Source organism: Coenobita brevimanus, chromosome 54, assembly GCF_032717465.1.
Source record: "Coenobita brevimanus isolate Jiangsu-jjx chromosome 54, ASM3271746v2, whole genome shotgun sequence".
NCBI lineage: Eukaryota > Metazoa > Arthropoda > Malacostraca > Decapoda > Coenobitidae > Coenobita > Coenobita brevimanus.
This window is the reverse complement of record NC_137007.1, coordinates 26,590,907-26,615,938: the sequence shown is the minus strand read 5'-3', so window position 1 is coordinate 26,615,938 and position 25,032 is coordinate 26,590,907. Positions and strand designations below refer to the sequence as shown.

At 42.3% G+C, this 25,032-nt stretch overlaps 1 protein-coding gene across 2 annotated transcripts in view; it reads left to right on the top strand.

Moving 5' to 3' along the window:
• The window catches only part of TrpRS (Tryptophanyl-tRNA synthetase), a 413,379-nt gene that overhangs the window by 54,185 nt on the left and 334,162 nt on the right, over positions 1–25,032 (top strand). For both annotated transcript variants that reach the window (XM_080273391.1, XM_080273390.1), the window contains exon 3: positions 5,389–5,530. In XM_080273391.1, coding sequence (XP_080129517.1) covers positions 5,389–5,530 — 142 coding nt within the window. The remainder of the gene's footprint in view (positions 1–5,388; positions 5,531–25,032) is intronic.

Sequence of the window (25,032 nt, the reverse complement as noted above, 5' to 3'; positions counted from 1 at the left end):
AATACAGTTGGTCTCAGATTCCTCCTTGATGGTACAGTTTCCATAAAAACCTTTGGTGCGGTACTCTGTCAAATGCTTTCTTAAAATCTACTTTTATGTAATGTTTCTGTTACTCTGTTATAGTAGCTCAATAGATTAGTAACACAAGATTTTCCTTTTCTGAAACCAAACTGCCTTTCTGTTATCATATTGTGTTCTAGATGATTTACCAAGCTTTTCTTATCAGCTTTTCTTATACCTTGCTTACAACACTGGTTAGTGATAATGGTTGCTAGTTGAGTGGATTTTGTCTATTCCCTTTCTTGAATAAGGGAACAATGTTTGCTGTCTTCCAAATATCAGGTAGTTTACCTTGTCTTGAAAATTAAAAATAATGGTTTACTTAACTCCTTTGCACATTCATGTAGCACCCAGCATGAAATTTCATCAGGACCATTTGTTATCCCTTTGTCTAATTTACTTAGCTCCTCCTGTATTTCTTTTTCTGATATTTGTATATCTGGTAATATGTGTGGGCATGCCTGTTCCATATCATCCCTCTCAAGATTATTTTCTTTTGTAAAAACTGACTGGAAATTCTTGTTTAGTGCTTCACAAATATCTTTCTCTTGTGGATAGGTGATCCCCTCATCCGTAATGGATTGTATTTTATCTTTTACTTTGGTTTTGCTTCTGATGTAGCTGTAAAATAGCTTTGATTGATCACTACTTTTACACAATCCTCGTAAATCGCGCCAATTTGGGTCTGGACCACTGCCGTGATTTACAAATTCTGTGGTTTATAAATAATAACTCTTATGTGAAAAATGAATTTGGGTCTGGACTTTGACCAACCATCCCCCTCAGCACCCTACCTACACCTATCTAGGCACCATCAAACAAACATATAAATTTATGAATATTCAGTGCATGTATTTAATAGAAATAAGCAATGTTAAGGGATCTCACCTTAATCCTATGATGAAATTGCTTAAGTGAATGGAGTGGGGTGGTGTTGGGAAGAACTTAGAACCTCTCAGCACTTGTTCTTCCCAAACTCTTTCGCCAGCTTTGAAAACTTCTCTCCCATCTTAATACGACGAATGAGCTCCAAACGTTACTGTACAACAACTGCGGCAGCTTCTTGACGCCATACTGCTTAGAGCGCTTCTATGGGGGGTCGGGAGGGGCCATGGCAGGTAGGAGGCGGGGAGAAGTTGCACAAAAAAGGCAGTTAGCTTTCGTACTCCATGGCGACAGTCTGTAGTGTGCGGACTTGCGGGACAAGAACAACAACAACATGGCGGCATCAGTATGCACATATGCCACCAGGGACGTGTGATGATTGGTTGTTGGGTCGCGATTTTCAATTTGCGTTCCGCGGTTTACGATTCTCCTCGGAAAAGGTCCACTTCGGTGCCTAGGTCTGCGATTTTTATGACTTAACAGCGATTTAAGGGTGCCGGCAGTCTGACAGCCACTTAGTCATGGTTTACGAATCCGTGATTTATAAACACGCGATTTACGAGGATTGAGTGTATTTATGATATCCTCCTCAAACTGTTTTTGGGCTTCCCTCCTTATTCTTGTATCGTTTCTTGCCTGTTTATAGTTGTTATATGCCCTTTCACTATTGTGTTTTCTGTATCTGTTTCACAACAAATCCATCTATCTATCTATCTATTGCCAGACGCCTCAATCCCATTTGGGGTGGCCACAAACAAATTGCCTCCAAGTTGCCCTGTCCCCCGCCATTTCACTGCCCTGCTCCCAACTCACACCCCCCTCTCTCATATACCTCTCCACCCCATCCCTCCATCTCATCCTCGGCCTCCCCCTCCCTCTTCCCCCCTCCACCTCACTCACATACACTCTCTTCGTCAGTCTCTCACCCTCTCTCTCTCTTTTTTTTTTTTCTCCATAAAGTTCACAGATTTTTTTATATATAACATTTAAATCTTGTCCTCTAAGCTCCTTTTCCCAATCAGTTTCTAAGAAGTACTTCTTTAGTTCATGATAGTTTCCTTTTTTATAATTTAGGCTCTTTTTGTAACTTTCATTGCTGTTAACTATGTCATATGCAATCCTGAAGTTGCAATTTAGTACTGCATGGTTACTTTTGCCAAGTGGAGGGTGATACATTAAATTGTCAATATCGTTTTCATGCTTAGTAAATATAAGATCTAGCACTGAGGGTGCAGTGAGTCCTCTTTTTCTGGTGCTTTCCCTCACATGTTGTGTTAGGAAAAACTCCTACATGAGATCCAGGAGCTTTTGGTCCCAACAGCTTTCTTGGCTTATTATATCTAGAATATTCCAATTTATATTTGTATTAAAATCCCCAGTTAGTATAATTCTTTCTGATTTCTCTTCCATTCTATGTAGTAATGTGGCTATACTATGAATTGTACTTTCTGCCAGATCCTCATATTCGCCTCTTTCCCACTTGTTTGATCTGGGTGGCATGTACAAATTGGCCACAGTTACTTTCCCTTCAGATGTATTGATCTCTACTGCAATCAATTCTACTTGTGAGGGTATATCTAGTTCTAGTTCTTTGACTTTTAGATTTTTCTTTGTTTATATTATAATTCCTCCTTTTTTTAAGTTCCTATCTCATCTCCATATATTGTATTCCTCAAAGTTTAGTATGTCATTTGATATCCTATGTATTAATTTTGTTTCAGTTAGGCATATTATATGTGGTTCATGTTCTCTGATAATTTAGATACGATTCCATCCACATTTGAGTTCATCAACTTAATCATCTTATTTACATACTTGTCATGACTTGGTTTTACTACCTTCCTCCTTCTTTATTCCCTCCTGTTTATATACCTCTTTTGAACCTGCAGTCCTATTACATTGTAAAAAAATGTATTCTTCTCCTCCTCTGATCTTCCCTCGTTCTTTGTTTTTGCTTCCTCCCTCTTCTCTTTTAGTAATTCCAGCTCTTCTTGAGTTAGAAATTTTTTTATCCATACATTTTTGAAATTATCTTTTTCCATGAGTTTCTTTGCATTTTTTAGTATCTCCTCCACAGTGTTTACACTCTGGAAGGTTACCTTTAGGGGCCTTGGCGTATTTCTCTCGTATTTCCCTAACCTTTTGTGTTCTTCTATGTCTTTATTACAGATTTCCTCTGATAACTTCCTTCAATATGCTCATTACATTTGCCATCTCCTTTTTGTCTCCCAAGATCTTGTTTCTTATTTCTTCCTCTTCTATACCTGTGATTACTATAGATTTGTTGATATCTACTGAATCTCTGACCAGTTTAGGGTTGTTTTGGAATATTCTTTTCACTTCCTTTTTAATGCTTTTTTTTCTTCCACCCTTATTTCTAAGTCTTTCTTTACTTTCACCATTTCAGCTTATGTGGTTTCCACATCATTTTTGTAGCTTTGCACCGCTTCATTCACCTGTGTTATCATCTCCTCAATATCACTGCTCTGATCCATCAGATTTCTTGCTTACCTAATTGTCTCTGTATCATTTCTGAAATCTTCCATGATACTCTTGTGGTTGACTACTGTACCTGCCATTTCACTAATTTTCCTCCTAAGTGAACCCACCTCTATTGTCAGCTCATCTATTGTTGTGTCATTCTTGTTGACTTCTTTTCCTAATTTTTCTCTTTCTTCCTTCTGCCAGTGCATATGTTTCTTAATTTCATCAATTTCATTCTGAAAAGCCATCTCTAATCTGCTTACTCATTCCACCAGTTTATTGTACGGTAAGTCTCCATTTCAACCAGTCCTTGGTAGAAATCATCATCCTGCTTTCTACCTTTATCCCTTTTCTTTTCCAAATTTGCTTTACTAAAGTAGGCCATCATACAGTACTAAGAGCACAGATTCTACTTACGGTACAATCCCTGGCACAGAGTTGCAGAGTAAACAACTGATCAGCTGATCGTGCACATTTTTGCGCTACTTTGTTTTCTTTACTGTCAAAACAACAGTCTTACTTATAACTTCTTTTTATATTAGGACACCATTTAGTCTAACCTGGTACAGAGCTTGACTCATATAAAGACACTAATTTAGGTATAACCACTGGCCAGGATTGGCCAGGTACGGAGTGGTGTTGACGTGCGTCCACTCTGCTCAGCGCCTGGTGTGTGTGTGTGTGTGTGTGTGTGTGTGTGTGTGTGTGTCATCGTAATGGAAATTATTTGGAAAATAGCTTATTTACCAATACAGACTTACCAGAAACTCCTAGTTTTTCTGCAATCCTTTTCCATTGCAGTGCAATGTGTGTTCTGTCACTGTGCCTCATACTGGAGGGATCCTAAAGGCAGGGGGTCAGAGAAACCTCAAGATGTTAACGTTTCTATATCTATTTCTGACACTCGACTCGCGTAAGAATAGTCAACTGTCAACAGTTTCCCACCTTCCGTCGCGCTGACTCGCACTATTGCCAGCTTTAGCTCGTCAGCAGTGTGGCCATGTCAACCACCTACTATGCTACAAAACATCTCGCTCTAGCCCTCTTGTGCCATCTTGCTCCCAGTGTGACCGTAGCCTTACACATGCCCTGGAGATAGCAAGATCAAAGTAAAAATTATGTCATGTTAGTAAAGAGGCTAGTGGACATGTTCCTTTCCTTGAGGTAAAAGAGGAGCTGAACCAAAGTGTGTTTTATATACATTATTTGCATTGGGAGTTCAGCATTCCCATTCCATGACCACAAAATCAAGTTAAAAACAAGGGGGAGGGGAATGGGATGGAGTGCTTTTGTTTAAAAAAAAAAAAAAAAAAAATGCACAGATGTATCAGGAAAAAGAAGGGTATATAATCAGTGTATTCATTCAGATCTAACTTTCAGATCTTATCATGTAGAGTTTAACTTTTACATAGTTTGTAATTTTAGTGTGCTGAGAAAGAAATGTAAAGGATCATTTTACAAATCACATTGGGAATAAAAAGAGAATTAGGTAAGGGAATAGATGAAAATAGAGAATATAATCACCCAAATGAAAAAGAAGTTATGAATATGGGCAGGTTATGTCTTCTATAGAGCAGATAACAGAGGGAGAACCAGGGTAATTGAGAAGTAACCCAGAGATGGAGTGCGAAGTACTGTAGATTTAGACAGAGAACGGATTGGCGAGATGAAATTCTCAGATTATCTGGGATGGGATGAATTATGTGGCTAGGATGGGATAGAGTATGTGGCCCATACTTCAGAACAGAAAGCTGGGAGAGACCTCCCTCTTCAGTGTAGTATCTAGCTAGGACTTGATGATGATGAAGATACTTCAGTGAGTTACCACAGTTAGTAGTTGATTGTTTCTTTGTATTTGTAGGAGTTATTAATAATTTTTTTTTTTTTGATAAGATTTATCTAAGTCAATACCTTTACTTTGTATGATGCCATGCTCTTGTTAAGTTGTGTGCTCTTTAGGTAAACATCATGGTGGACAAGACTCTGGAGGAAGGTGAGGTGGTCGCTGATGGACAACAACAAGAGCAGACAGAGGACTTTGTCGACCCATGGACTGTTAGGGCTTCGAGCAATAAAGGCATTGATTATGATAAACTTATTGGTATGTCTTTTCCAGATTAGTTCACTATTTGTTAACCCAGCATAGTTTGTAAGTAATTGACCCAGATGCCAGATGTCATTAATGAACAGTGTCGGGCATGAGTGATTACTAGAGGCATGATTACAGAGTTTTAATTAATTGTTAATGAATGCAAATCAACCACTGTCTCAGAGAAGAGTAAGTGTTGTCATTTTTTAATGATACATCTTTGTTAGGGTTAATGGTGATGAGCATATTTGATGTAGGAGGATGTTTGGTAAGGGGAACAAAATCACGTAATTTGAGTAGTAGTGCATGTGTGAAGGTAGGGAAGAAGATTTGTGATCCATTTAGTATTTATGTAGGTGCGGTACAGAGATGTGTTATGTCACCTTGGTTTTTTAATACCGTGCTAAGGGATCTTTGTATGTGGCATGTGTTATGAGTGTAATGCTGTATGGTAGTAAGACCTGGGCAGTAAAGGAAGAAGATATTTGTAGGCTCAAACGTACAGAAATGACAATGATTATGTGGATGTACAGTGCATCCAAAAGTGCGAGGCCTGGGGAGAGGCTGGGTTTATGATGGAAGAGTTGAGAGGAAGAATGGGACTGGAATGTATTTCTGTTGTGATGCGGAGAGGTAGAGTGGTAGATTGAGATGGTTTGGGTATGTGGAGAGGATGGGAGATAATAATTGGGTGCAGAAAGTGGCAAGTGTTAACGTTAGAGGTAGAGTTTTGAGAGGTAGACAGAAAAAGATCCGGGATGAAGTCATTGAGTGTGACCTCAGGGATAAGGGACTGAATAGGGAAGTTGTCAGAGACTGAGCAGCGTGGAGAGCTGCCATTATGTGACAAAAGCTGATGCATGCAGGCATGTTGGAGCCTTCAAAAACTAAACAAAATGTAAATTTTAAAAAATGGCGTTGAATAACGTAGCCTCGGAGTCCCCAGGGGGGGGACAATAAATGCCCCCACCTTCTGCCCCTCTCCCGGTGACGACTCAAGATGCCTGGAACCACTGTCTGACTCTCATCTTCTTCATTTCTGCAACATTCGTGGCCTTTCCTCTAACTTTCGCTTTGTTGAGCACCGCCTCTCCTTCTCTAAACCTCACCTTTTTCTAACTGAGACTCAGCTGTCTGAGACAACTGACAGCAGACCCTTTTCTGTATCCTCCTACTTTCTCTATACTCATTTCAAAGCCAAAGGTGGCTGTTGTGTATACAGGTATATACACAACAACTTATCTTGCTCTCATGTTCCTGAACTTGATTCTTCTGAATTCTCTATTCTCTGGCTTTGGCTCTCATGTCATTCCTGACTAAATCTATCTTTGCTGTTTACTTATCTCCTAATTCTACTGACTGTCAAAAATTCTTTGACTGTCTTACTCCTACGATGGAACACATTCTATCCATTTCTCCTTTCTCTGAAATCTCCATTCTAGGAGGTTTCAATGTTCACCACCACCTTTGGCTCTCCTCTCCTTTCACTGATCCACCTCGTGAACAAGCTTACACCTTTTCTATCCTTAATGACCTAGAGCAGCTTGTACAGCACCCTACCTGTATCCCTGACTGCCTTCGAGAGAGCTCAAACATACTTGATCTTTTCCTTGCAACTAATCCTTCTGCTTACACTGTTAATCTTTTCTCTCCGCTGGGCTCCTCCGATCACAACCTTATCACCTTAACCTGTCCTGTTGCTCCGGTACGGCCTGCGGACCCTCCAAAGAAACGTCATCTGTGGCACTTTGGAGCTGTGGACTGAGAGGCCCTGAGGCAGTACTTCTTTGATTTTCCCTGGAATGATTATTGCTTCCATGGCCGGGAGCCATCTGGGTGTGCCTTGCACATTACGGAAGTTATTCTCTCAGGCATGGAAGCATGCGTACCTTTCTCATATCCTTGACTAATGTAAGAAAGCCTTGGTTTAATCATGCTTGTTCTAATGCTGTCCGCAACAAGGAGAGGGCCTATAAAAGGCGGTGGAGCCAACCCACCACTGAATCACATCTTTTATATGTTTCTGCCCGGAATCGTGCTAAGTCTGTTCTTCACTCTGCTAAAAATAATTTCATCCGTACTAAATGGTCTCAACTCTCTAACTCGAATTCTTCCCGCTCCTTCTGGCACCTTGCCAAAAACCTTTCTAACAACTTTACCTCCTCATCCTTTCCTTCTCCTTTATACTCTGATGGCTTTGTAGCTATTTCTTCTTCTGACAAAGCAGATCTCTTCACTCAGACTTTCTCCTCCAATTCCACCTTAGACAATTCCTCTCCCTCTGATTCCTCATGGCTGACATTAAAATTGTTCAGCAGATGTATTTTCTGCCATCACAGGCCTCAATACTAATATGGCATATGGGCCTGATGGAGTCCCTCTTGTTCTTCTCAAGAACTGTGCTTCTGTGCTTACACCCTGCCTAGGCAAACTCTTTTGCCTTTGTATGTCAACTTGTACCTTTCCTTCTTGCTGGAAGTTTGCTCTCATTCAGCAAGTCCCAAAGAAGGGTGACCATTCCCAACCCTCTAACTATTGTCCAATTGCTTTAACACCCTGTATCTCAAAAGTTTTTGAGTCTATTCTTAATAGAAAAATTTTAAAGCATCTTTCCTGTCACAACCTAGGTTCCATCAGGGACGCTCCACAGGCGATCTTCTCACCTACCTTTCAGACTCCTGGTCATCCTCCTTTTGGGACTTTGGCAAAAGCTTTGCCATTGCACTTGACATCTCAAAGGCTTTCGATCGAATCTGGCATAAATCTTTAATTTCCAAACTGCCCTCTTACGGTTTCTATCCTTGTATCTGTGCCTTCATCTCTAACTTCCTTTCTGGTCGTTCTATAGCCGCTGTTGTAGACGGCCATCGTTCCTCTCCTAGATCTATTAACAGTGGCGTTCCTCAGGGCTCTGTCCTGTCACCAACTCTCTTCCTTTTATTCATCAATGATCTTCTAAGCTGTACATCTAACCCTATCCACTCATATGCTGATGAATCCACCCTTCACCGTTCCATTCGATTCCCGCAACATCCATCTCAGCAGTTACTTCAACAAACAAGGGATGATGCTGTGACACACCTAATGTCTGACTTGGCTTGTATCTCTGACTGGGGTAAATATAATCTTGTTGTTTTTAATGCTTCAAAGACTCAGTTTTTGCAACCCGACAAAATCTTCTACGGGTATACTCACTAATGTTTAATAATATTCAGCTCAGTCCTACATCATCCTTGAACATGCTTGGGGTTTCATTTACTCGGGACTTATCTTGGAAAGATCATATTACATCTCGTGTAAAATCTGCATCCAAGAGATTGGGTGTGCAAAGCCGACTCCATTCCTTCTTTACCTCTGCACAATTGTTGACTCTATACAGGGGTTTTATCCGCCCCTGCATGGAGTACAACTCTCATGTGTTGTGAGGCTCCCCACATACAGCTCTTCTGAATAGGGTGGAGTAAAAGGCTTTTCGTCTCATTAACTCTCCCCCTCTTACCGACTCCCTTCAACCTCTGTCTCTTCGCCGCACTGTTGCATCTTTATCTCTTTTCTATCACTATTTCAATGGTCACTGTTCCTCTGAACTGTCTGCATGCATTCCTCCACCTCTACGACGGGCGCATAGCTCCCATCTAGCAGCAAACTCTCATCCCTTTTCTGTCCAACTCTCTAATGCAAGAGTTAACCGTTACTCCCAGTCCTTCATTTATGCAACAGGTTAACTCTGGAACAGTCTCCCTCTGTCTGTATTTCCAGCTTCCTATGATCTCCAGTCTCTCAAACGCAGTGTGTCCAGGCATCTTGAAATGAATGGATCTTGAATTTGGCTCTCTCTTGTATTTTGTTTTTCTCTTGGAAGGAACAGTTTTGCGGGCTCGTTGCCTTTGATTCCTTTTTCCTCACTAAAAAAAAAAAAAAAGTATATATATATATATACATGGAGCCTCTGTGGTACAGTGGTAGTTTGTGTGTTTTGCACGCTGGTGAGCATAGGTTCGCCTCCCGCCAGAGTTGTAAAGCCTTTGGGAAGTGTTCATCAAGCCACTTGCTACTTTGGCGGACACAAGGGGTGCTGTGGTTGAACCAGTGTCGCATACTATTATGCTTGCACCCAGTTGGCTTAAGGTGGGCCGGCTACATTTGGTTCACAGACCACATACACATCCAAGGCCACTACAACACTACAATCACACTCACAAGCACTTCTCACCCTACATACAGAGTCTACCAGACGGCCTAAGCCACTGGGTAGAGATACATTGGCTGTATCATCCCCGCTTCGGTAGGGATATGCCGGTCCTGCAGTGAACCTCAACGGCTGATGATGATGATGATATACGTATGTATATATATATATATATATATATATATATATACAGTAACCCCTCCAATATCCGGATCAATAGAGCCATCGGTAGGTTCGGATATTGGTTTCGTCCGGATATTGGGCCCCAGCTTATGGACTTGTACTTACGGACCCTAACTCAGAGAAACACCTATACAGCTCCCTCCGGACATGCATAGCACCTATTTAACACCCAAATCACACCAATAAGGCACATAAATGACTGAAATAAATGCAATAGAAACATAAAATGTGGGTTTAGAAGTATGTTCATACATTAATAAACATTCTGGTACTTATGGACTCTAACCGAACCTAACCTAACCGAACCTAACCGAACTCTGAAAAACACATTCCTACTGCACATGCATGAGGTAAGTTTAGTATGGAAAGAAGTACAGTATGACACTTTCTGGTAAGTATAGTATGGGAAAAAATACAATATGAAACATTCTGGTAAATATAGTATGGAAAATAGTACAACATGAAACATTCTGGCTACTTACAGCAAGTCCCTGGCCACCTCGATGAATAACCGCCTCCTCTCAGACTCTGACAGTAAGAACGATTTCCTGAAGCACTTGCACTACACTCTTCCTGAAGTCTTGCACTGAACTTAGTCACTAACACACAGACGTCCGTTCTTTTCACAGTGTTCACTTTAGTCCAAAAAATGTTCCATTAAATTTAAGTGTTGCACATTAACTTTTCCCAAGTTTTTTTAATTTTCCAAAGCCAAAACAAAGAAGGTTAGTTACGTTAAATTTCTTTTCTACTTAGTCTTTTCTCCCAACTTGAAAACCTTAACACAACACACCGTTTTTTTCACTGCACAACACTCAAAATTCCCGTGTGGTCTAGTGGAGAAGTTCTTGCTGTTTATTCACTGTCAGAGCCCGAGAGTATCACTGGCAGGCGTCCAAGGGGTGCATCGGTGGGTAGTGGTGATGGCGTACCGACTACAGAAGACTCTGAAGACAGCCGCAAACTCACGTCGAGCGGTGACTCCACTGTAGCTGATGTGCTGGGCTGTGGCTCGGAGCATGAGGGCCTGTCTTGGGGAGGCAACGGAGTGGAACCAGGGCTTGGCACAGCGGGGGTCACGGGCCTGAAAAAACTGTCAATCGTTGACTGACGCAAGGACCGACGATTCTGGCGATTGATGATGCGCTGCCGGAAAGCACGCACTTCCTCCGCGAGTCCCAAGGGCCCCATCTCCCTGTCGCAGTCCGGGTGTTCCAGGTAGTCTAGGACGAACTCTAGATGTTCCCGGAGTGCGCTCAGCTTGGGGATGGCTGGAGTAGTGTCCTGCTGAGCGGAGTCTGCATCATCATCGCCTTCGTTGTCGGAATCTTCAAGTTTGGGACTGACACCAGCAACCGAAGACGCGATCTCGATATCAGACAACGTCTGATACCCAGGATCGCCCTCGTCGTCGTCCAACCACTCACGAACATCGTCCACATCAACATCGTCGCCGTGCGTACGTAGCCGTGCATGGAAGTCATCCACGTCAAACCCTAGGAAATCGTACTCCACATCTGTTCCGAGAAGCAGACGAGACCAACCATTTTCAAGAGTTTTCACAGGGACTTCCTTCCATGCACTAGCCCAGTTGTACAGCGCAGACTTGATGTTGTAGCGGCGAAGGTTTTCCAAAGTCCGCTTGCCTCGAGTGTCACGTCCTTCCCTGCGCTCGTCCTCGTCCTCGAGAACAACCATCACCTCGTCCAGGAACTTCCGATGGTACAGGCGCTTTGTTGCCACGATCACTCCTTGGTCCATTGGTTGAATGAGAACAGTCGTATTAGGTGGCAGAAACATGCACCTAATACGGCCATTTTCAGCAACCAAGTCCTTGTCGCACGGGTGGGCAGGTGCATTGTCGAGGAGAAGGAGAGCCTTTACCTGGTCGCGAGGAATTCCCAGTGTCTTCGTCTGGTAATGTATGACCTCCTTGACGAAGTGATGGTGAAACCAGTCTTTGAAAATCACAGCTGTGAACCATGCTTTCAAAGAATGGTACCATACGACAGGAAGGACATCCATCACCCCACGAAGGCACCGAGGCTGCTTTGCACGGCCAACAATAACGGGCTTAAGCCGGTGCATGCCGTTAGCATTGGCACAACACAAAGCAAATATCCGTTCCTTAGAAAGCTTGCGGCCAGGTACACGCTTCTCCGTCTCATCGGCCAGAGTGTTCGATGGCACCGAGCGATAGAATAGGCCAGTTTCGTCAGCGTTATAGACTTGACCGAGAGTGAGGCCCTCCCTGTCGATCAAGCCTTTCACCTTGTGCCGAAACTCGTCCACTCCATCCTCGTTAGCGTCCAATGCTTCGCCATGTGCTTTACGGTTAGTAAGGCCATGTCGTAACTTGAACGCGAAGAGCCAACCCTCGGATGCCTTGAAGTCAAGGGCGTCGTGAAGCCTTGCAAACTTCTCAGCAGCAGCCTTCGGCTCCGTTCCACGTACCATCACACCAGCTGCACGTTGCTGTCGATACCAAATCAACGTGGAGTGGTCGATCTCTACATACTTGGGGGTAACCATAACCTTCCTCTCCACGTTGCGTTTGCTTCTCGACGAGAAGTCAGCCGTGTACTGCATGAGCTTGTCTCGGGAACGCTTGATATCGAACAAAGTCGACCGGGCCAGGTTGAACTTGCGGAGAATGCGTGAGGAAGACCAGCCCGCATCAACCTTCTCCAATATCTCCCGTTTCTTCTCCAGAGTCAACACCACTCTCTTCCTTTTCTCAGGAGGCGGGGCCATCATCACACACACTAAGAGTAGGGCAGAGAGCAGCAGGAGGCCTTGCAGCAAGTACGGCACCACCACAAAAGCGAGCACGTGGGCAGCCATGGCGAACAGCGTAAGTCTTGTCGCGGTGAGAGACAGGCGGGAAGTGGGGAGGATGCAGCGGCGCTCTATCGGACGTCGGAGGAATGACGAACCAAAACAATGCTCTCACGCGGCGCGCGCGGCAAGTTCAAATTACGGACGGCAAAAAATCGATTTTTTTTTCCAATTTTTTTGGATTTTCGGACCATTTTGGGAATGTTTGATCCCAGGACGATAAGGTCCGGGTAGTGGGGATGTTCGGTTATTGGGCGTCCGGATATTAGAGTGATTACTGTATATATATATATATATATATATATATATATGTGTGTGTGTGTATATATATATACACTCAATCCTTAAGTAACACGTGGTTGAGTAACACGTTTTTGTTCTAACGCGGTCAGCATAATGAGACAAGTCATGTCAACACGCGGAAAAACTCGAGCTCACGCGGGAAGTCAGCTGGCCTGGGGACGAAATTTGAAAGCCGCGCGCTATGACGTCACCCTCTAACCTCTGGGTACATTTCCTGGGCGCATATTTCCATACTGTATGGGTATTTATCTCAGTACCACAGCCAGCCACCTCAGCCAAACAGCCCTAGTGAGATGGGATAGGTTAGGGTAGGTTAGGTTGCTGAAATTTTGCCTGGGAAGCACAGTGGGCATATTTTCGTGAAAAACCTATGGTTAGTTTTGAAACGAATGGGCAACCGTTGTTCCTGGCTGAGGGTTCCTGGTGGTTTTTATGAATACGCATACAGAATGGAAATAAGTTTTCTGGCCAGACAGAAGGCCGAACGGTTTGACGAAATTTATGGGTTTCGGCAATTTCAGGGGACAAAATGGAACGACAATGTATGCTAATCAGAAAAAAAAAAAAAAATCCTTGCGTTCTCGTAAGTTACAGTTCAGTTCCACATTCTTTGTTTGATTTCATGCTTCCCAACACATTTTGGACCAACTGGGCATATGGTTATCAGTCCTTTCTCATGCCTCATCTAGTTCTTACCCACAATAATCATGGATTTTGCAGTTTTAAGGAACAAAATGGAACGAAAATGTTTGCTAATTAGAGGAAAAGTTACTCTTTCGTCCATGTGTTATCGTAGCGTTCAGTTCCACATTCTTCGTTCGATTTAATGCTTCCCAACACTTTCAACTAACTGAGCATACTGTTATCAATCCTTTCTCATGCTTCACCTAGTTCCACCTCACACTCATAATGGGTTTCGCAGTTTTAGGGGACGAAATGGAACGAAAATGTTTGCTAATTAGAAAAAAATACTTTCGTCTATGTGTTCTTGTTAGTGTTCAGTTCCACATTTTTCTTTTGGTTTCGTGCTTCCCAACACATTTAAGACCGACTGAGCATACGGCTATCAAGTCCTTTCTCGCGTCTCACAGACTCTACCTCACAGTCATATGGGTTTCGAGTTTTAGGAGACGAAACTGAACGAAAATGTTTGCTAATCACACACACACACACACACACACACACACACACACACACACACACACACACACACACAAAATACTTCTGCTCGTGTAAGTGAGCATTCAGTTTCACATTCTTCGTTCTTCTTCCTGATAGTCTTATGTTTGTCGGATTACTTCTGGGAGGTAAATAAACGTTTCATACTAAATCTGTTTCCTCCGTCGTTTTAAGTTGTATTCCGCTGTCAACTTGTTTGACACATCAGGGTTACGGCGAAATTAGGGCCTGTCCTAACCTAAGTGTTTAAACTTGACCTAACCTAGCTTAACTATACCTTATAATTTAACCTAACCTAACGTAGCATCCAGTTGGAAAGTTGGGAGATGAAAATCACCTTTGAGTACATCAAGACAATCATGTTATGGCTTAAGGAACGTGATGATAAAAAGTGGGAAATTTTTCAGCAGGAAAAGGTAATTTACCACCCTGAAAATAGTCAGAAAAATACAGAAAACAAACTGGAGGAATATGAACTGAATTGGTAAGGTTCTTCCACTGCTTTAAGCGTACAAATACCAAAATGGCAAAAGAAAAAAAGAAAAACCATAGCATAAAAGAAAGCACCATCACAACGATTTGGAAGGACAGGGAGAAGATAAAGATCGTTCGTAGGAAGTGATGCAATCCTGGCAGCTGTGAAGGTTTATATGTTGTCCTGAAACTGACTGAGAAGCTTATAGGGCGTTATGTGGAGCGTCAGAGAAAGCAAACTCTCACTTTTACCCCTTTTTACCATCTTACCCCACGTATTTACCTCCATCTATAAGCACCATCAGGTAAAACACTGAAAGAGATATAACTGTTGTAATTAAAAACATGGTGGTATTAAAAATGGCATTAACAAAAACAGAAGTTGGACTGGGTCAACACCACCTCCACTGAGTACCCTTTTGTTGATACGTAGCTCCACAGTATTTTACTCCCGCCCCCCAACCCCAGTTGTTGTTGTCAAAGTTTCGCCTTCTTGTATCACGTGGCCTTTGGGAGAGACGTTAGGCTGTATAGTTAGACTAAAATTTACGAGTCGGGCTGTTTTAGGGAACAAAATGGAGCGAAAATGTTTGCAAACCAGAAAAAAGGTATTCTTTCATCCATGTGTTCTCCTGAGTTAGCGTTCCGTTTCACATTCTTCGTTCGGTATCGCTCTTCCCAACACATTACTCTTCGTTCGGTATCGCTCTTCCCAACACATTTCGAACTGATTGAGCAGTTTAGCCATATGTTTAGTTTATCAGAAATGCGTTGGGAAACACGATATCAAACGAAAAATGTGAAACTGAACGCTAACTCACGAGAACACACGGATTAAAGTAATTTTTTCTTGTTAGCACAAATTTTTGTTCTATTTCGTACTCTAAAACTGCCAGACCCATAAATTTTTGTCTAACCATTTGGCCTAAGGTCTCTCCTGAAAGCCACATGATATGAGAGAAGGCGAAACTTTGACAACAACATTGGGGTTGGGGGATGGGAGGAAAATACCGGGGAGCTACGTATCAACAAAAGGGTACCCATCCCAACTTTTATTTTTGTTAATGCTATTTTTAATACCATTGATGTTTTTAATTACAACAGTTATATCTCTTTCAATGTTTTACCTGATGGTGGGTGCAAGTGGGGGTAATTTACGTGGGGTTAGGTGGTAAGAAGGGGTAAAAGTGAGAGTTTTGGAAAGTTGCCATAACACATTGTACCATTATACATGTAAACATATTGTCTGAGTGACGCAGATTTGGGTACCACGGTCCTTGTCCAGTCCCTATTGCCCGCGGTACTCAAGGATTGAGTGTATATACATAGTACCCTCGCGTCCAACACGCATTTGTCCAGCACGGAGAGCAAAAAATAAGTATGATTTAATACGATTTAATTACTGTAACATGAGTGCGTTAGCATAACACGGATGGAGCTCCGAGAAGTGGGCAAAATCCGCAGAGTTCGCCTCTAGCACGATCACCTCCGGTCCAACACGGTCATACTGGACGTTCCCGTGACGCTGATAGCCGATCAAAACTTCCGATCAAGTAGCCTTCCCTGCCAGCTATCGTAAAGTGATTGTGATGTCGCCCAATTAAAAACGCTTCTGGTGTCACGTGATGTTTTGTTTAAATTTCTCCCGCCACAGTGCCACTCGTAATTCGCACTGGATGGTGCTTTTTTCTTGCTGCATTTTGTGCCCTTGCTACTGGATTTTACCCTGCTCACAATGCCTAGGAAGCCTTCTGAGAACCTCAAGAAGCGGCAGCACCTCCCTCAGGTCACCAAGCTAGAAATTATCGAGAGGAAGAAGAAAGAGGAGAGGAATGTGGACATCGCCAAGGCCTACGACGTGAATGAAGCTAGCTTAAGCACCAGTCGAGCAGGGCAGTACTCCCGAGGTGGATGGAAAGCTGATGACAGGGAGTGCTGGAGCTCCCGTTTCATCAGCCCTCAGGACTTGTTCCTGACCATCCCCCTTTGCTGAACTTTTTCAGTGTCTCAGTTACACAGAGAGTAGGCCAGCATGCTCTCCAGTACAAATTTCTCTAACTATCTACACCAAACTACATGCACAGTACACACTACACTTCCTATTCAAAATTTACCAAAATGGCGTCGTCTTATCAAGCCTCGGAGTCCCCAGGGGGGGGGACCATAAATGCCCCCACCATCTGCCCGTCTCCCGGTGACGACTCAAGGTGCCTGGAACCACGGTCTGACTCTCTTCTTCTTCATTTCTGCAACATTCGTGGCCTTTCCTCTAACTTTCGCTCTGTTGAGCACCACCTCTCCTCCTCTAAACCTCACCTTCTTTTTCTAACGGAGACTCAGCTGTCTGAGGCAACTGACAGCAAACCCTTTTCTGTATCCTCCTACTTTCTCTATACTCATTTCAAAGCCAAAGGTGGCCGTTGTGTATATATACGCAACGACTTATCTTGCTCTCGTGTTCCTGAACTTGATTCTTCTGAATTCTCCACACTCTGGCTTCGGCTTTCCTGTCATTCTCTGACTAAATATATCTGTGCTGTTTACTTATCCCCTAATTCTACTGACTATCAAAAATTCTTCGACTATCTTACTTCTACGATGGAACACATTCTATCCATTTCTCCTTTCTCTGAAATCTCCATTCTTGGAGATTTCAATGTTCACCACCACCTTTGGCTCTCCTCTCCTTTCACGGATCCACCTGGTGAACAAGCCTACATCTTTTCTATCCTTAATGACCTAGAGCAGCTTGTACAGCACCCGACCCGTATCCCTGACCGCCTTGGAGAGAGCTCCAACATACTTGACCTCTTCCTCACAACTAATCCTTCTGCTTACTCTGTTAATCTTTTCTTTCCGTTGGGCTCCTCCGATCACAACCTTATTACCTTAACCTGTCCTATCACTCCGGTACGGCCTGTGGACCCTCCAGTGAAACGTCGTCTGTGGCATTTTGGAGCCGCGGACTGGGAGGCCCTCAGGCAGTACTTCTTTGATTTTCCCTGGAATGATTATTGCTTCCATGGCCGTGAGCCATCTGAGTGTGCCTTGCGCATTACGGAGGTTATTCTCTCGGGCATGGAAGCATACATTCCTTTCTCATATCCTTTGACTAATGCAAGAAAGCCTTGGTTTAATCACGCTTGTTCTAATGCTGTCCACAACAAGGAGAGGGCCTACAAAAGGTACCGGAGCCAATCCACCCCTGAATCACACCATCTTTACGTTTCTGCCCGGAATCATGCTAAGTCTGTTCTTCGCTCTACTAAAAATAATTTCATCCATACTAAATGCTCTCAACTCTCCGACTCGAATTCTTCCTGCTCCTTCTGGCATCTTGCCAAAAATCTTTCTAACAACTTTACCTCATCATCCTTCCCTCCTCTTTTCTACTCTGATGGTTCTGTAGCTATTTCTTCTACTGATAAAGCAGATCTCTTCGCACAGACTTTCTCCTCCAATTCTACCTTAGACGATTCCGGTGCTGTTCCTCCATCACTTCCCCCCTATGACTTCCTCATGGCTGACATTAAAATTTCTTCAGTTGATGTATTTTCTGCCATCACTGGCCTCAGTACTAACAAGGCATATGGGCCTGATGGGGTCCCTCCTGTTGTTCTCAAGAACTGTGCTTCTGTGCTTACATCCTGCCTAGGCAAACTCTTTCGCCTTTGTCTGTCAACTTGTACCTTTCCTTCTTGCTGGAAGTTTGCTCTCATTCAGCCAGTCCCAAAGAAGGGTGACCACTCCCAACCCTCCAACTATCGTCCAATTGCTTTAACGTCCTGTATTTCAAAAGTTTTCGAGTCAATTCTTAATAGAAAAATTTTAAGGCATCTTTCCTATCACAACCTTCTTTCCGATCGTCAGTATGGGTTCCGTCAGGGACGCTCCACTGGCGATCTTCTCACCTACCTTTCAGACTCCTGGTCATCCTCCTTTCGGGACTTTGGCGAAAGCTTTGCCATTGCACTTGACATCTCAAAGGCTTTCGATCGAGTCTGGCATAAATCTTTAATTTCCAAACTGCCCTCCTACGGTTTCTATCCTTCTATCTGTGCCTTCATCGCTAGCTTCCTTTCTGGTCGTTCTATAGCCGCTGTTGTAGACGGCCATCGTTCTTCTCCTAGATCTATCAACAGTGGTGTTCCTCAGGGCTCTGTCCTATCACCAACTCTCTTCCTTTTATTCATCAATGATCTTCTAAGCTGTACATCTAACCCTATCCACTCATACGCTGACGACTCCACCCTTCACCTTTCCATTCGGTTCCCGCAACGCCCATCTCAACAGTTACTTCAACAAGCAAGGGATGAGGCTATGGCACACCTAATGTCTGATTTGGCTCGTATCTCTGACTGGGGTAAAAATAATATGGTTGTCTTTAATGCATCTAAGACTCAGTTCTTACACCTATCAACCCGACAAAATCTTCCACAGGTATACCCACTAATGTTTAATAATATTCAGCTTAATCCTGCATCATCCTTGAACATGCTTGGGGTTTCATTTACTCGGGACTTATCTTGGAAATATCATATTACATCTCTTGTAAAATCTTCTTCCAAGAGATTGGGTGTGCTAAGCCGACTCCGCACTTTCTTCACCCCTGCACAATTGTTGACTCTATACAGGGGTTTTATCTGCCCCTGTGTGGAGTACAACTCTCATGTGTTGTGAGGCTCCCCATATACAGCTCTTCTCAATAGGGTGGAGGCAAAGGCTTTTCGTCTCATTAACTCTCCTCCTCTTACTGACTCCCTTCAACCTCTGTCTCTTCGCCGCACTGTTGCATCTTTATCTCTTTTCTATCGCTACTTTAATGGTCACTGCTCCTCTGAACTCTCTGCTTGCATTCCTCCACCTCTACGACGGGCGCGTAGCACCCGTCTGGCAGCAAACTCTCATCCTTTTTCTGTCCAACTCTCTAATGCAAGAGTTAACCGTTACTCCCAGTCTTTCATTTATGCAACAGGTCAGCTCTGGAACTGTCTCCCTCTGTCTGTATTTCCTGCTGCCTATGATCTCCAGTCTTTCAAATGCAGTGTGTCCAGGCATCTCAAAATGATCGGATCTTGAATTTGGCTCTATATTGTATTTTGTTTTTCTCTTGGAGGGAACTGTTACTGCGGGCTCATGGCCTTTGGTTCCTTCTTCCTCGCATTTAAAAAAAAAAAAAAAAAAAAAAAAAAAAAAAAAAAAGATCCTGGCAGCAGTGAAGGGTTACGGAGGGGGGCCACTTGACTTCAGGTGCAGGCCTACTGACCCAACAATCATCATAATGGAGCGGTACCTCAGTATGTACGTACAGAAGAAGGAGGCAGAGGGTGTTCCTGTAGATTCTTTGAACATCAGGGGGATGGTTAAGAAGTTCTATAGTGTGGCTGCGAGGAGGACTGGGTCACAGCCTGACTCATTCCGTGCCTCTACAGGGTGGTTTGCATCGTTTTTGAAGAGGAAGGAGATACGGCAGGCCAAGTTGCATGGAGAAACTGCATCAGCAGACCACATTACTGCCTCAGAATTCCCAGTCCTACTGAAGAACATCATAGAGAAGGAAGGGTACACAGCACATCAAGTGTACAATATGGACAAGATGGGACTACAATGGAAGAAGATGCCTGACAACACTTACATCATGAAAACCAACCACCAGGGACGAGGCAGGAAGGTCGACAAGTCCCGTGTATCTCTGCTCCTAACCGTCAATGCCTCCGGGTCTCATAAAATGAGACCGTTTTTGATAAGCAAAGTGGCACACTCCAGGTGCTTCTACAACCGCTCTATGGCAGATCTGGATGTTATCTGGCATAGAAATGACTCGGGTTTGATGATGGCAGTTTCCTGTATGGAATGGTTTAAGAAACACTTCATCCTCGATGCAGAATGCATGATGAGAGCTCTGAAACATCCTGAGAAAATCCTCCTGTTAGCAGGTAACGCCCGTGGACACCCTCAGATCTTGGCAGACGTTGACCCAGCAGTGAAGGTGGTGTTTTTATCAACCAGCACCACGCCACTTATGCAGCCTCTTGACCAGGAGGTCATAAGTAACTTCAAGATGTTTTACAACCAGAGACTAAGCTGACATCTTCAGAGAGCAACAGAAACGTTTTCAGAAGTGAAGCAAATGGTGGCAGAATTGGGTGGAAGCCCTGACAGTTCACCAGCATCATCTTGCTCGTCCTCTCCTGATTGTGACTCACCTGTACCAGGAACAAGCGCTGCCACACCACTGCCAGCATCACCACCACATGAATCTCCCCACCCTGCCATGACGTCAACTACTCCAAGTAACCCTTCTGCTATGACTGTTGTACAGTTTTGGAAAAAGTACTTGAAAAATTGTGTTGACAGTATTGTGGCTGCTTGGGATAGTGTTAACGTGGCAACAATCAACCATGTCTGGTGCAAGCTAACTCCGTACTTCACCACTTCTCACCAACAAGATTCACTTCAGTGCCCTGAGGACAGCAGGCAGGCAACCTTGGCTGAACTTCAGAGTCCCCGGCTATGAGGAGGTTGCAGAGGAGGACTTAACAGAACTTGTGCAGCGCCGTGAGGAGACCACCTTGGACGAAGCTTTTCGTCGAATTGCTGCAATTGACGAGCGCAGGTAGAGGAGGAGGCGAGAATGGCTGCTGCAGACTCCAACACACCTGCAGCTCCCCCCCTGAGGATGCAGGATGTTACCGAGATCTTTCATGCTGTTGAAATTCTTAGGGAGGCCATGAACAAGGATCCTAATGAAGTCCGAACCCAGGAAGTGATACATACCGTGGAAAACAGTGTGCGTTACTATGCTGGTCTGTACAGGAGGCACATTAACAAGAGGACTCAGACACTCATCACAAGCATCTTCCAGCAAAAGGAGGAAGAGAGAAGAGTGCTAGGACAGGCAGAAGCAGGACCTTCCATGGATGTGGACGAGGATGGTGATTCTGAGTGTGATTTCGAAGGATTTATGGGGGAGGTTGAGGAGGAGCAACAGCCATTACCCGCTAGTGACGCCAGCAGCCATCCTCTGGGAACCCAGTAGGACTACCTACAGCCTCGGATATCACCTTCCATTCCCAGCAAGCCTACCAACACTATCCTAAAAGATTAGTTGTCATTCGTAGTACAGTACCATTTATTATAATTACAGTAGTACCAATAAATGTATAGGTATATCGTAGGTATTTAGGATGACTTATCCTCGGGTTGCTGACATAATTGATTTTTTCCCATAAGCTCTGTTGTTTGTCCAACACATTTTTGGTCCAACACGGGCCCCATGCATGACATTATTACCGTGTTGGATGTGAGGATACTATATATATATATACAGTATATATATATATATATATATATATATATATATATATATATATATATATATATATATATATATATATATATATATATATATATATATATATATACTGTATATATATATATATATATATATATATATATATACAGTATATATATATGTATATATATATATGTTTATATATATTTATATATCCATCCATCCATCCATCCATCTATCATCCAGTCCATTGTTGCCCTGTGAGGAGCATAGGAACCCAGGGCTAGGCAAGTTGATTCTGACATTTGAGATGAGAGTGATCAGCCTCACTCAGCCCTGAGTGGCATTATGTGAGCAATAAACCCCAGCCACTCCTTGGGTATAAACCTTCACAGGCTCAATCAGATTGGAGCACCTAAATTACTCACTAAACCAACAGGTGCCGTAATTTGGTTATATGGTTCCCAACCAGCGTAGAAAATGCTTTCCTGGTGTACAGGAAACAATGCGGCTTGTCACCCAGTGTAGAGTCACTCATAGGCAGAAGGAAGAGGAAAGAAAGACAGAAGAGGTAGTTTAAAGTCATCCGTAGGCAGAAGAAAGGGGAAAGAACGAAGGAAAGAAAGACAGAAGAGGAAGGAAGGAAGAGAGGAAAGGGCAGACACCCAAAGCAGCACTACATCGAATGAGTGGATGGTGAGCACCCCCACCTACCACTCATATATACAGTATATATATATATTTATATATATTTATATATATATCTATATATATCTATATTTATATCTATATCTATCTATCTATGTATCTAAACATATATATATATATAAATATTTTTTTTTATTTATATATATATATACATATATATTTATATATATCTATATAAATATATTTATATATATATCTATATATATATATATATATATATATATATATACAGTGTATATATATATGTATATATATATATATATATATATATATATATATATATATATATATATATATATATATACAGTATATATATATATATATATATATATATATATATATATATATATATATATATACATACAGTAAAAGTCCCATTATTTGGCATCTATGGGACCGGGATGATGCCGAGATATTGGATTTACCGAATAATCAAAAACCTACCCACTCGTTACCTGAAATATATTGGTGAACACTGTCATCACCACTTATGGTATTACAACTGTTTGGAGGAGTACTGTATATTGTACAATACTGCAATCAATCCAGTACTATACCTGAATCTGAAATATATATATAAATTAGTGAACATATACAAGTGTAATGACACAGTAGGCATACAAGTCAGATAACTCTTCCTGGATGGCTGAAATGATACGTAGTATTACCTACCAGCTCAGTACATCACTTGTATTGGTGAACTCATCACTACTTATATTATTACAAATATGTTTGGAGTGAGTGCTGTATACAGTATTTTTTCCAAACAAAATAAAATAGTAGGAAAATTGCATAAAATAAAGTGAAGGAATATGAATTGGTAAGGTCTTTCTGATGAAAGTTAATCATACATTTAGCACTCATTCTTTTGTTCGTTTTTTTTTTTTACATGTGAAAGGGAGAGTATTGATGGACACAGTAATGTATTCCATTAACCCCTTAATAACCTCCGGCATTGAACAACCCATTACAGTAAAAAAAACTGTGAACAATTGTGGGAAGGGAACGAAGGTCATTGGTATGTTTACACGACTCTACGATACGATTCCAAGCAGTCAGAGGGTCGGTTAATCTCAGATGTTTTCGCTCATTTGGTAAATGCACCGTAACTTTGTAACTTCTCCCATGAATCATAGCATGGGTTTAGGAAACTAAATAACACATTGTTAGGTGCGCCAGACGATTATCTTCACATTTTAAGAAAATGGAAGAAATTTAATCCCTCTCTGAGTATGTAGAGTAAGTTTCTTCCATTCTTCTATCAGTTTATTTTTCTTAAACACGTGAAGGTAATCGTCTGGCTCACCTAGCAATGTGTTATTTAGCTTCCTAAACCCATGCTATGATTCGCTATAAGTCACTGAAAAATTTATAAAGTTATGGGGTATTTACCAAATGGGCGAAAACATCTGAGATTAACCGACCGCCTGACTGCTTGGAATCGTAGCGTAGAGTCGTGTAAACGTACCAGTGACCTTCGTTCCCTCCCAATAATTGTTCAATTTTCTTTATAGCTCACACTAACTTGATATCACTGACATCGGTACTGTAAAGGGTTGTTCAGTGCCGGAGGTAAATAAGGGGTTAATGGGGTATATTACTGTTTGCATCAATATTTTTTCTTTCACATTAAACACAAAAACGAACAAAAGAATGAGTGCTAAATGTACGTTTAACTTTCATCAGAGAGACCTTAGCAATTCATAATCCTCCAGTTTATTTTTAAGTATTTTTCTGACTTTAGGTTAGGTTAGGTATGGTTAAATTATTAGGTACAGTTAAACTCGGTTAGATTAGGTTTAGTTAAACAGGACAGTCCCTTCCACCATTATGCTGGGGAATAAAAATACTAGAGCTGTCACAGCTGTACAGCTAAAAACAACGGGGAAACTGATTTAACAAGCACCATTTATTTATGGGTAATGCATTACAGTATCAGTGGCTCATGGACTACGCAGTTACCAGTAAATGTCACTTTCAGGAAGGCGTCAAGAATGAACAAATTTTAAGAATTAGCGAGGGGGCTTGGAGTGTATCCCTTGCTAATTTGGAGGTGGGGTTTACTGTACTGTATGATACTATCCAATATTGTAATCAATACAATACTATACCTGAGTCTGAAAAAAATACAGAAATTAGCGAACATACAGAAGTGTAATGAAACATTAGGCCTACAAGTCACAGATAACACTTCCTGGACTGCCGAGATGATTCCGGACATCTGCCGAACAATGAGAGATTTTTGTAAATGAGACTATGTCTCAAAACTGCTGAAATGTCAGATCTACCGAATAATCAGCTGCTGAAGAATAGGACTTTTACTATATATATATATATATGTATGTA